General features: G+C 45.7%; 3 protein-coding genes across 5 annotated transcripts in view; 1 reads left to right on the top strand and 2 right to left on the bottom strand.

Annotated features, from left to right (window-relative positions):
- SMOC1 (SPARC related modular calcium binding 1) overlaps positions 1-3,866 on the bottom strand; it is a 166,714-nt gene extending 162,848 nt beyond the window's left edge. Inside the window, exon 1 of the mRNA XM_039705088.1 lies at positions 3,144-3,866. The gene's annotated coding sequence lies outside the window, so the exon portion shown is untranslated. The remainder of the gene's footprint in view (positions 1-3,143) is intronic.
- Positions 331-8,047, top strand: SLC10A1 (solute carrier family 10 member 1). The gene is made up of 6 exons (XM_039705091.1): positions 331-458; positions 705-1,149; positions 1,847-2,057; positions 3,016-3,194; positions 4,123-4,319; positions 5,365-8,047. The coding sequence occupies exons 2-6, from the start codon at positions 746-748 to the stop codon at positions 5,529-5,531; spliced, it is 1,158 nt and encodes a 385-aa protein (XP_039561025.1). The 5' UTR covers positions 331-458; positions 705-745; the 3' UTR covers positions 5,532-8,047.
- SRSF5 (serine and arginine rich splicing factor 5) lies at positions 7,603-12,106 on the bottom strand. 3 transcript variants are annotated; one of them, XM_039705092.1, is made up of 8 exons: positions 11,951-12,106; positions 11,389-11,532; positions 11,146-11,216; positions 10,858-10,953; positions 10,435-10,504; positions 9,067-9,140; positions 8,645-8,755; positions 7,603-8,492 (listed from the first exon to the last, which is right to left on the bottom strand). In XM_039705092.1, exons 2-8 carry the CDS (start codon positions 11,512-11,514, stop codon positions 8,243-8,245), a joined length of 798 nt encoding a protein of 265 aa, XP_039561026.1. In that variant the 5' UTR covers positions 11,515-11,532; positions 11,951-12,106; the 3' UTR covers positions 7,603-8,242. The 3 variants fall into 3 exon arrangements, with proteins under 3 accessions (XP_039561026.1, XP_039561028.1, XP_039561027.1); XM_039705094.1 differs by having other exon boundaries at positions 7,603-8,489; XM_039705093.1 differs by having other exon boundaries at positions 11,389-11,535; positions 11,951-12,080.
- Positions 12,107-12,253: the final 147 nt, after the last annotated feature.

Raw genomic sequence — 12,253 nt, 5'->3', positions numbered from 1 at the left:
AAGTTCCCAACCAAAGCAAGAGCAAGTGGGGAGGAACACGGAGAACAGCTCTGACATTCCTGCCTGCCTCCAGCAATGTTTCCAGAGCAATAGGGCTGCAGAGGCTGGGCCTGCTGAGCTCCCAGATGAATAGAAGCAATGGACATGCTACTGCAGCAGCGTAATAGCCTTCAGCAAAGGAATTAGCGCTCAGCCATAGTGCAGCAAATCTCCCCGGTTAAAATCCCTTCCCCAGTCCCATTAGTACAACTACCAAAGAACTGCAACTTCCCTCTCTGTGAGCCTCTTTTAGACCCAGGCTTTATATCCTGCAAGGAGAGGATGGGATTTTACCAAGGGGGATTTTCTTGAAGCAGGAGGACTGAAGAGTACTGCCGCTCACCAAGGCCAGCCAGGAAAGGACGGAGCAGCAGGTGATCTGCCAAAGCTTCCTACAGCCACATCCACCAGCACTAAGGTAACAGCAGTCATTTTGCTCATTGTGAGGGTGGATGCTGAAAGAAGTGGAGGACCAGAGCAGAAGACACAAACTGCACAGGATATTTCCAGAATGAATGGGATTCACAGCTGATTGCTCTCAACGCAGATTTCTGTTTCAATAGGTGCTGAAGACTAAGATTGGTATCCTGAAAGAGAGCTCATGTTTTGCTTCCATTAATTTAACTTTATTTGGACTTCTGAATCAATCCTTCCCTCACCTTCCCAGCCACTTACAGAAGAAGGGACCTCCAAACCCCTCAGCAGGATGAACAAGACCAAGGGAGCTTTTGATAGCCCAGAACTTTGGAGCCCAGGTTGCATGCAGAGCAGCACCTCCCTGAGCAGTCTGGCACCACCCTTTGCATTTGGACAGCAGGCTATGGACACAGCCCTGAACGTAATCCTTATCACTGTCCTCCTGGTCATCATGGTGTCTCTGGGATGTACAATGGAGATAGCCAAGATCACAGCTCACCTCAGGAGACCTAAAGGTGTGGCAATAGCCATATTGGCTCAGTACAGTATCATGCCTTTGACAGCATTCATGTTGGGCAAGCTCTTCCAGCTGGGCACCTCAGAATCCCTGGCCATCCTCATCTGTGGCTGCTGCCCAGGGGGAAACCTCTCCAACATCTTTAGCCTGGCACTGAGAGGGGACATGAACCTCAGGTAAGGAAAGCTATGTACCTGTTCATTGTCCAGGCCAATCTAGTTATATGGCTGATTCAGAAACTAATTTAATAAACTTTAGGAGGCCCCAAGAAGCTGGACAAAGACTGAAATACTAAGTCCAAAACATTTGTAAAGCACCCATATTGCTCAGCAAGTTAATTTGTCCCTATTTTACAATGGGTACCTTTCTCTGAATCATTAGCATGCTGCTTTTGATGACATGGGTTCAGGAACACTTTTTCATCTCCACGTAGCAGTACATAGAGCATATAAATAAATAAATAAATAAATAAAAAGTTCTGTGTAAACTGACCATGCTGCCTGAAGAGGCTGCATCAGTGAGAAATGTTGAAATAGCAGAACACTGCTCTCCAACAAACCCTAGCGATAAAACAAGATCCAGCACAAAAATACAGACTATTACTTTTTTTCTCAGTTGTGAATTCCTGAAATGTGAACTGTACCCTTGTCATGGGTATGTGTGTACCCTTTCTCAGCATGTATGAAACTTGAGTCATCTTCTCCCTTCTCCATTCATATCACATCCTTCTACAATCTGACAGTGATATTGGGGAGATCCGAGACAAGTTGGGAAAAAGCAAGGTAATAATCTGTACAGGCAAGTAATCAGAAAAGCATAGTCCATTTTTAAAAAGTGTTGTTCTTCTACTGAGGGGTCCTTTCTTCATCTCAGTGTTGTAATGACTGCATGCTCCATGGTCCTGGCAACTGGATTAATGCCACTGCTTCTGTACCTTTACTCGGGAGGACTGTATGAGGGTGATTTGGAGGGCAAGGTACCTTACAAAGGAATAATCACCTCCCTGGTGCTGATGCTAATCCCCTGTGCCATCGGCATCATCTTGAATGAGAGGAAACCACAGTACACTGGCCTTATCACCAAGGTAAGAAGTATCCTTTGCTAGTTGCCTTTCAATCAAGGGCCTTGAGGAAGTTTTCAAAAATAAAATCACAGACATATTAACTACTTTAAGACATGCCATAAATCAATGAAAGGGCTGAGCCTAGAGCTCAAGACATCCACTTCACCACTTTAATGGTTAAAATATTTGCTCAAGGAGAAGTCCTCCATCTTTTCCAGGCAGACATTTTGTAGCCAATTTCCTACCTTGCTCTCCTTTTGCTTCAGTTTTAACTTTGTAAATTTTTTGCTACATCAGCACTAAAGAACCTCATAGGCACTGCCCCAAACTACTGCTGATACCAAAGCAGAACTCAGATAAAAATCAACCAAACAACAATAACTATCCCAAAACAAATTAAAATCACCCCAGAGGTCTGTTCTTAGAGGTCTAGCACAAGGCAAAAATCAAATCACAAAATTGCTGCTCAAATCATTGAGATACCTATCCAACAGAGGCCACTGTATCACCAAGCGCCCACTTATGCCTGGAATCATGTCCCTGCCTCCTTTATACCTCATTTAAACAGCAGAACAGAAATCCAGACAACCAGATACACCATTGTCTAACTCAAGAACTCCACTAGGCTCTAGCTGTGGGTAAAGTGGTTTCCTCAGCACCTGCTGGGGGTAGACTAGAGCCACAAAGGGACCTGGGCAGAGACAAGTAGCAATGCCAGAGAAACAAGCAGCTTCTGCAGCAAAAGCAGTCATTTTGCACATAGACTAGAAAGGTATTTGGTTATTTAAGGTCTCTCTCAGTACTAGCCCAGGATGGTCTCTTGTTGATTACTGATAACATTTATGTTCATGAAAGGCACCTATGCCCTCTGTGTACCTCACAGGATGGACAAAGAACTGGGTACAGCTGCTTCTAACAGCTGAGGCAAATTCTGCTGGGGATTTCTCTCTTGTCCACACCTCAATCACTTTTATTTTAGGCAGGGATGGTTATGCTTCTACTGTCATCTGCTGTTATAATTGTTCTGTCTGTGGCCAATATGGGAAGCTGTGTCATGGTTGTCTTCTCACCACCTCTCCTGGGAACCTCTGCCTTAATGCCACTTACTGGATTCCTGCTGGGCTACGCTGTCTCTGCAGCCTTCAAGCTTGATGACCGGTATGTTCTTGTTCTTCCACACCTCCCTCCCCTCTCTCTCATCAGGAACAGAGAGGTTTGGCAGCTCTGCTTTGCGGAGCAATGGTGAAAACATGAATTTTAGGAATATACTTCTGTAGAACACTGACCCCATTCACCCAAATAGGATCTAGAAATACAACCAGACACAGTACAAGCTGGTCCCAAGCCAGTGACTCCCACAGCTTGAGTGGGAAGAGAAATTTAACCTCTGCTTGGCTTAACTGAGAGAGGAGGAATAGCTAAGCAGGTGTTTCTGGCACAGGCACCCGATCACCATGGAAGGTTTATTGAACAAGTAGGTGGATGGATGGTTTTGGCTTAAGGTCACTAGTGACCTGCTAAACGTATTACCAACCCTCTTCCCTTGGTAATGAAGTTGGGGGGAAAACATTTATTAACACCAGAAAAAAACCCAAACCCAAAAACTGAGAAATACCAACAGAGCTCAAACCCCAGGTGACACGATTATTCCCCAGCTGATTACTACCTCAAATCAGTCACTGCTTTCTCAGCTGCAGCCCCAGGAATTTAGAATGAAAACCTGATATATAAAACCTGCTCCTCCTTTTCTCCTCATGCTACATAAACAAGGTAGGTATCCTCCTAGTCCTGTTTTATACCTTCATATTTTGGACTCCTACCATCCTCCTTACTTCCCTGCAGGAAGCTGCAGAGTCCAGAGCAGGACACAAGGCTCTGATACCATTATGAACAAAGTTCACATTTGTAACATGATCTGTCTCTGCCCATTGCCAATGGAGCCGGAGGCAAAACCTTCTAGGGATTGCAGTGTTGTTCCTGACAGAGCACCTTTTAGCCACAGGCAAGTGCACCAGCAAGGTGGGCAGGACTCTGTTTCAGTTGTTTGAAAGCAATTTAGATCTGTAATCTATTTTTTTTCCTTCAGGTGCAGGCGGACAGTGTGCATGGAAACTGGCAGCCAGAATGTACAGCTTGGCTCAGCTATCCTCAAGGTCACCTTCGCCCCAGAGATCATTGGCCCCCTGTACTTCTTCCCACTACTCTACTTGCTCTTCCAGCTTGGAGAAGGATTTCTGCTCATCCTGGTCTTTCGGATCCATGACAGGATAAAGCAAGCCAATGGCAAGTACAGCTTTGCTCCTTTATTTCTTACACTTTCCTCGCTAAACCATACATGCTTACAATGTAACTACCAATGCATCGCTGCTCTATAAAGGCAGAATCCAGTTGCTCTTTAACTAGGGATTACATACCCGGCACATTAAATTCAAATCAGAGTCAAAAATTCAGAGGTAACTGAAGACCTTAGAAATTTAATGGAATTCTTGCATCAGCAGGATGTTTCACACAGCTACATACTATCAAAACTATCAGTGCTCAGGTTTTCACAGTCTGGCGCTTTAAGCTACAGTGGACACCCTGTGAAAGTCATGACTTGCACTAAGCACATGCAAAGAACAGAGGTGTTTGCGTGTGGCTAAAACTGCACAAAAACATTACATATTCTTAATGCAACAAATCCCAGCTTTGCTTCAAGCTGTTAAGTGATTCCCTGAGAGGACAGAACTGCCAAATACTGCAACCAAAGGAATGAAACATTTGGGTCTCTTGCTAGAAAAGTACATAAAGAGATTGAAACTTCATTCTTAAATATATACAATATTGGTACAGATGTGAAATAGACTCTTCTCCAACTCCAGCAGGTTCCTAATTCCAAGCTCAGCTGACTGCACAGACGGCTAAATGAGATCCTCCACCCCTCTGATGCTGCCAGTCCAGCTTTTCTCCACTGCCTTGAGACAGATGCAGCAGAGTAGCTGATACAGAGCTGCTTCAGGATCACTTTACCACATCTCATAGCTATGCTGGAGGACAACTTAATTTTGGGGGGACAACACACACATCTGGACACTTGGGTGTGTGTTCAGAGCAAAGCAGTTGATACTGGAAACAAACATGCAGGTGCTGGCAAGACTGTAACAAAAAGGTTGTATTCCAGCCTCCAGGTCATAAATGACTGGAAACAAACTGGCTTCAGTCTTTCAGCAGGAATCCCAAATGCCTTCCTCTTGTTTTAAATGACCCAGTAATTCCAGTCGTAGCTGTCACAATCTTTCCCTCACCTGGCTTCAGAATTGCCTCTTCTCACATTTTTCTCTTTCTTCAGATGGAGCAAAAATTATCTGTGCAGGTGCAGACACATTTAGTGCTCAAGAAATGAAATCAGTGTCAAGACATGGCAGAAACAGTGGAAAACCGGGAAAACAATGTATGGATTCTACAGCAGTTGCTCTCACAACCCTCCAAGCCCTCCCTTCTGCAGCCAGCTCATAGGTGTCCAGCTCTTCTGTCAACTTACCAGTATGCGCACTTCACAGCAGCCACAGCCATCCGCACCCTGTTATTCCCCAAAGACCTTGCTGCAGACTAAGCCTCGTTCTGTCAGCTCAGAAAGGAGACTTTCACTGACTTTCAAAGTCATTGTGACAACCCTCTGGGACAGCTGAAAAACATGATAAGTGACTGTCCCCATTTTACCTACAAGAAAATCACTGTGTACATCAGTTGCCTTTCTTAATTTCACTTACCTGTAACTGCATGGAAGCAGATCCTGACATTAATGTACTTTCTCTAACAGGCCCAGAATGAGCTGTGAAAGTTTCTCCGTGCAGAAGCCAGTGAGATCAAATGCACAGCCAAGCAGCCCATGGGCTGTTGATTTCTCCCATTGTCCAACAGGTATCACTGATCCCCCAGCACAGAGGCCACACAAACCATGATCGTGGCTACACAAACTGCCTTTGTATGCCGAGTTTGGGCCCAGCAAGCTGTACCTCCAACACCAGATGAACTTTAAATGTGCCTTCTTTTGTAGCAGTCTGAGAACTCAACACCACACCTGTTCTAGACACCACCTGGGTATGGTCACACTACACACACAGAGCCAGGAAAGCTGGCATCAGCATCTCCAATGTCCAGACTATGCCTTGTAACCCAAAGTAGTTCATCTTAATTAAGAATAAACCAGTTTGTATCAAGAACCTACACTAAATAAACTGTAATTTCTTATGCCAGAAATCAACATAAGCCTCTATACTGTAAAGCCTGGGAGTTTAATAGAAAGCTCATACAACAGCCAGCTCCCCAGGGAAAATGCAGGCACCTGCTCATGCTGCTTGCACGGCAAGTAAGTGGTGCGGTCTAGAAACACAATCCAGAACAACTATTTATAGAGCAGATAATACTCACATTTCGCCTGACAGAAGTCTGTGATCCCTTTCATCACACCAAGTGCCTTCAGCCACCTGGGTTCCAGCTGAAGCCAAGTCCCAGCTGGACACAGATGCCCATCATCATCTAAGTTAGTAGGATCAACTGACTCAAGATCTCTACACAGCTGACCTTCCACCCTTATGAGTGTGAAGGCTGTTTTACCCCTGCAAGTTAGAGCCCTCTTGCTACACACCTCTTGGGGTGATCCAGCATCTGCACCACTATGGCTCTGAGAATGAAGCCTCCCATTCCCCAGAGCTGACTGGCAACAACCCAGTTAACTGTGGATCCTACCCCCTCTAAGGCCTGCTCTCAGCCCAACACACTGACACCTCAACAGACAGACCCACGCAGTACAAGAGCTCCTCCTCCTTCCTTAGCTTGGCACCAGAGACCTCTGCAGCAGCAGGGAGAAAGGGCAGCAGGGCTGCAGAGGCCAATGCCCAACCTCCCACAAGGCCAGACCCTGCTCCTAGAGGAACCCCCTTGCACTTCCTACAGTTATCCAAATCTGAGCCTAGCCTTTTTAAAGGTTTCTACAGATTGCTAGAATAGCTTTGTAAACCACTTCATGAGAAAACACATTATTTAAAAAATTTAATTCCTAAGTTCTTGTGGTTGAGGGCTTGAGAAATACAGGGACTGCAGAGGACTGCTGCCACTGGAAGGCACAAACACTACAACACAGAACCTCATGGTACTACTGCTGCATTACTCCCACCCATTGACTTAAAAATCCCTCTTCCCTCAGAATGAGGACTAATGCTTACAAAAATGGTTTATCTACACTCCAGTGTTCTCATACGAACATGCACAAATACACCAATGAAGAATGCTGTCTACATCTGTCTTTACCACTCCACACTTCTTACCCCAAGTCATTAAAAGCTGAATGACTCATCCACTCCACTTTCTGCTATGAACTGTGACAGCCTGATTATCCATGTTCTTATTTCAGAACAGACACAGCCAAGGACATCACACAATGTATTTAGAAGGATTCTAATTCTCATCCCTGCCCAAAACAGTAATTACTTGGGCACAGCTCCATCTTTAAAAACAATTTTAAGTTTTAAAATGTTCACAGTCACAACCACTTTATGAACACCAAGAAACAAAGTAGAGGCAGAAATGTTTCTTTATACTTTATTTGAACTATTTTATTCTTAGGTATCAAGAAATAAGAGTGCTTTATAGAATATTATTACCACAGGGCAGTGAAATGGGCATTTTCTTAGTGTAGTGCAAGTCATATTAAATGAAAATATTTTAAAATAAAGTTTTATTACCAGTACTGACCAGCACTTAATCTGCTGGCCCATAGCTGAAACAATGTCTCAAAAGCACAAAAAAATACCCTCTGAAATAAAGCTTTATGTACAGCACATATAGAGCTCTCTTAGATGTCTAAAACTATTAGTCGGAAACATTAATGTTTTTAGTTGCTATTCACAGTTGAATATACTGAGAATTAAGTGTTCAGATGACTTTAAAGTACAAAAAAATTTGTTTTCTTTAGTTATAAAGAGCTCTGCCAATATACACAAACTATACACTTCAGACATTCACAAAAAAATGTGAGCAAGAAAAGGGTTATCAAAAACATTTAATACAATTAGTCAATAACCCTTCCCACCATGGTCCACATCTACAAAGTTCCCCCTTCCCTCCCCTCTCCCCATCCAAACCCTTTCCCACAGAAAGTCACATACTTACCAAAGTTTTAGCAAGTATGGTTTAAAAAAGAGCCCGCTGGGCAAGTTAGTTATAGTTCAGTTGCCACTGTCAACAGATCTGGACCTTGATCTAGACCTCTGCCGGTCTACGGATGACGGAGATTTGGATCTGCTGGAAGAAGCACGTTTCTGGCTCTTGTGCGGCAGGGGAGATCTGCTGACTGACCGCGACTTGCTGCGGCTCCTGCTGCGGGACCTGCTGTAGGACTTGCGGCTGCGGGACCGCGAGCGGCTGCGGGACCCGGAGGAGCTCCTGCTGCGCGACCGCGAGCGGCTCCTGGACCTACTGAGGAGCCCAGAGGAGCGCCAGTCAGCGCCAGCTGCGGAACCGCACGGCCCCAGGCAGGCCAGGCACAGCCCCAGCTCGCCTTTGCAGTCAGCGACTTCAAAGGTTCTCAGGGAATGTTTAAGCAGTATTAAGAGAGTAGAAATCCATACCTGTGCCTTTTGCTGCCTTCGATTAGTTTGATTTTCCTTCCATTAATTTCTTTACCAGAAAGCTTTTCGATAGCATTCTTTAAATCACTGTAAGAGGCAAATTCAACCACCCTATGGAAAAAACAAACAAACAAACAAAAAGCTCACTATTACAAGTAGTAGTTACCAATACAAACAAAATTTACACTGTGAAAAAACCAACCAAACAAAACCCCAAAACCTACACTGCTCAGGTAATTATCCCTTGTCATCACTGAAGCATGAAAAATTCCCCATCCCAAACATTTCCCACACACATTTTCAAAGGCTAGCTAAATTAAGCCATGAACAGCTGCTAACACTGAAAGCTGCCAGGTTCACTCCCCAAATATTACATATACAGGTTACTCTACAGTTTTCAAGAGATCACTTGATAGGCTTACCCTTCATTTAACTTAGGTCTGTGTGCATCTGCAAAGGTTACTTCCCCGGCTTGCCTCATGAAGTCTTTGAGATCCTAACACAAGACCATTTTTGTTATGCAAAGAAGTGAAATTAACATTTATTTATACAAAAGCAGTTTAAAGCAAACAAAAGATACTTATGACTACTGAAAGAGAAGTTGTTAGATAAATCACAAACATGGCAACTGCCATACTTGTAATCAAAATTGCATTATCTGTATCACGATCTGTATCAGGGCACGAAATAAATGAGAAAAGCATATTGCTTTAAGCAAAATGCTAATAAAGGGTCTTAACATTAAGGTAAATATTAGTCTAAAATGATTTTATAGATTAAATTACAAAGAGAAAGAAAGAGAGAGAAAAAAAGAAATAAAAAGCACATTTTTATATCTACTGAATTGACTTTGAAATACTACCCATGTATTTTTGGACTATTTCAATCTCCATTTACATTACAAGTCTTATATGAATACAAAATTACATTTACATAACACCAATTATTTTGTGCCCCATATGTCATTAAAAATATAGTTTACTTTACCTTTATAAACATTTCCCTAGGCTAGCCAAGCAGCAAACTGCATTAAGCGACCGGAGATACCGTCATGACATATGCCCGACTGGCTCTTCGCCACCCACTTGCCGAACACTACCCAGTCGATGGAAGCCATTAATCGCACTGCCCTCCCTATCAGGAGACTATGGATGGATCCATTCTCTATGCTTCATGTCACCAAGGACCACTTTACTGCGATCAGGATTCCAACGACCACCTAATTTCCAATCTTTCAACTCTTTTCGACCAGGACCTCGTTATTCGGAAGCGTTACAGGAAGAACAGCTCTCAACTTAGGAATCAGATCTCGTTAACGCTCTGGGACCGCTGCAATGTGGCACTTTAAGGAGTGCATCGATTACGTCTAGACCGGCAAACACAGATCTAGAGGTGGCCAAGTGACATTGTAGGAGCTGACTGGAAAGTCAACCAGGCCCGACCAAGAGTGACCAAGACAGAACGATTAGGATAACCCACAGGCACTCCTCGTCATAAGGCCAACGACACAGATAGGCTGGCAAATAAAGGGTTTAATATGTGGTTAAAATGGATTTTAAAAACAAGAAAAAAAAAATAAATATATATCCTCAAACATATAAGTTTATTATTATTACGAATTAACGTTAACTAGCTTTCATTCAAAATATTTAAGTTACATTACTAAAAATCATATTAATTACATAAACATTTTAATAAGCTAGGTTTTAATTTAATTAATTATTTTACAAAATAATTACATTACGTACCCATTAAATGAAGTTAAAATAGTTAATCATGTTTCAACAAACCTGCCAGCTGACACGGGAAGACAAATTTTCCACTATGAGGCGATTTTCTGTTCTGAGAGGTGGGGCGTTTCTGTTTTGAAACAAACAATTCAGACTTCTATCAGTAAATACCATATAACCATGTTAACGTTAACAGGGGCTGTACCAAGAGCTGATATGAGCATATCATCATCAGTACTATTGACCTGAGCTATGTAATGGCTCGAGCAATCTAGGGCAGGCACTAAGTACGTAAGGGAGGGAACAGAACGTGAGGATGACAGGCATAGCTGAGAAGTTCTGTAATCTTCGCTATCCTGCTGCCACATCTAACAAAATTAGAAGGCAAATAACACCTTTTAATAGCTCATTGCAGCTCACATTCTCCGAGATGAGCCCAAGGCATTCTTTTTTTAAACTGCACTGGCTCAAAGCTGCATGTACCTCCTGTCACTGCGCGGGCGGCGGCTACTGAACCGGTCAGAGTACCTCCCTCTGCCTCTGCCCCTCGAGCGTGCTCTGGCATGCTCAATCGTCACCCTGGGAAGAGAAACACAAAACAAAAGATGTGGTTTTACATATTTCTTCTTTCATATACAGTTATCATTCCCAGGAAAAGACAAACCAAAGAATAACAAAAGAGTCTGACCAATACTGACAACACAATTCAAATTGAAATTGACTTTTTTTTAGATGCCCAAGGTTGTACAGCCATGAAATAAGACACCTCACCTTTCACTGCAAAGTTCTTTTCCATCCAATTCATAAACAGCATCGTCTGCATCCCTCGGATCCTCAAACTCCTGCAGAACCAAGACAACAAAACCCAGCAATTACATTCCAAAGAACGAGCAGCTGCTTGTCACGTGGTGCGCCTTGATGGGCGCATTAATGATTTTCTTTCGAAATAGCTTCATAAACCTCAAACGCGACTGAGCACTAAGGGGGTGGGGAAGGGAGAGGGGGCACACTCACCACGAAGCCGAAGCCCCTTTTGAGGTCGATGTCTCGGATGCGACCATACCCTTTGAAGAACCTCTCCACATCCTTCTCCCTGGCGGCCGGGTTCAGCCTCCCGATGAAGACGCGGCAGCCGCTCATGGCGGTGTGTGCGCGGCCCTGCTGCGGGACAGGCGCGTCAGGCCCGCCCGGTGACTCAGCACCGCACTGCGCCAGCCGGCCCCGCCCCCGCCTGCAGCCAATGGCAAGGCGGCGGGCGGACACCGCCTCACCCTCGCCCAATAGGAGCCCGGCGCTCGGCCTCCGGCCCCGCCCAGCCGCCGTCCCTCCCCGCTAGCCCCGCCCCCAGCCCAAGAAGAAAAGCAAACGCCATCGCTCTGCCACAAAATGGCGGCCGTGCCGCACCCGCCTCCGGCGGCGACCCCGCCGCGGCGCGCACCGAGCGGAACGGAGCGGTGACAACGCCGGCCGCGGGTCCGCGGGCCGGCCGGGCACACGGCAGAAGCGCCCCGCACCGCACACGCTCGGCTTCCCCCGCGCTCCGCTCTGCGGGGAAGGCCCCGGAGCTTTTACGAACCTGGGCTGTGGGTCTCGGTGCAGGCCGAGCCGGACGGCGGCGCGGTGCGGCGCGGCAGACGATCGGCGGGCCGGTCGGGCAGACGCGTCCTCCCCGGGCGACAGACGGCTCCGACTGCTGCGCAACAGCGGCGCCGCACCGCGAAATGGAGGCGGCCCCGCGCGTCAGCGCCGCCCCGCGCGGCCATTGGCGGAGGCGGCGGCCACGCCCCTCCCCGGGGAATCCAGGTCAGCGCGGGGGCCGCGCCCGTGCCCCTCACGCGGCAGCCATGTTGGGGCGGGAGCGGGGCCTGGGGCGGGACGC

The sequence above is a fragment of the Passer montanus genome, unplaced genomic scaffold (genome assembly GCF_014805655.1).
Source record: "Passer montanus isolate IOZ18808 unplaced genomic scaffold, ASM1480565v1 scaffold18, whole genome shotgun sequence".
NCBI classification, from domain to species: Eukaryota; Metazoa; Chordata; class Aves; order Passeriformes; family Passeridae; genus Passer; species Passer montanus.
The sequence above is the reverse complement of the archived record's forward strand: the minus strand, read 5'-3'. Positions and strand labels throughout refer to the sequence as shown.

What these genes read in the sequence shown, in the direction of transcription:
- SLC10A1 (XM_039705091.1), top strand. Translation starts at nt 746, where the DNA reads ATGAACAAGACCAAGGGAGCTTTTGATAGCCCAGAACTTTGGAGCCCA. An exon ending in GCCTTCAAGCTTGATGACCG is followed by an intron (nt 3,195 to 4,122) that starts GTATGTTCTTGT and finishes TTTTTCCTTCAG; the next exon opens with GTGCAGGCGGACAGTGTGCA. An exon ending in CAGGATAAAGCAAGCCAATG is followed by an intron (nt 4,320 to 5,364) that starts GCAAGTACAGCT and finishes CTCTTTCTTCAG; the next exon opens with ATGGAGCAAAAATTATCTGT.
- SRSF5 (XM_039705092.1), bottom strand. Translation starts at nt 11,514, where the DNA reads ATGAGCGGCTGCCGCGTCTTCATCGGGAGGCTGAACCCGGCCGCCAGG. An exon ending in AAAGGGGCTTCGGCTTCGTG is followed by an intron (nt 11,217 to 11,388) that starts GTGAGTGTGCCC and finishes TTGGTTCTGCAG; the next exon opens with GAGTTTGAGGATCCGAGGGA. An exon ending in AAAGAACTTTGCAGTGAAAG is followed by an intron (nt 10,954 to 11,145) that starts GTGAGGTGTCTT and finishes TTCTCTTCCCAG; the next exon opens with GGTGACGATTGAGCATGCCA.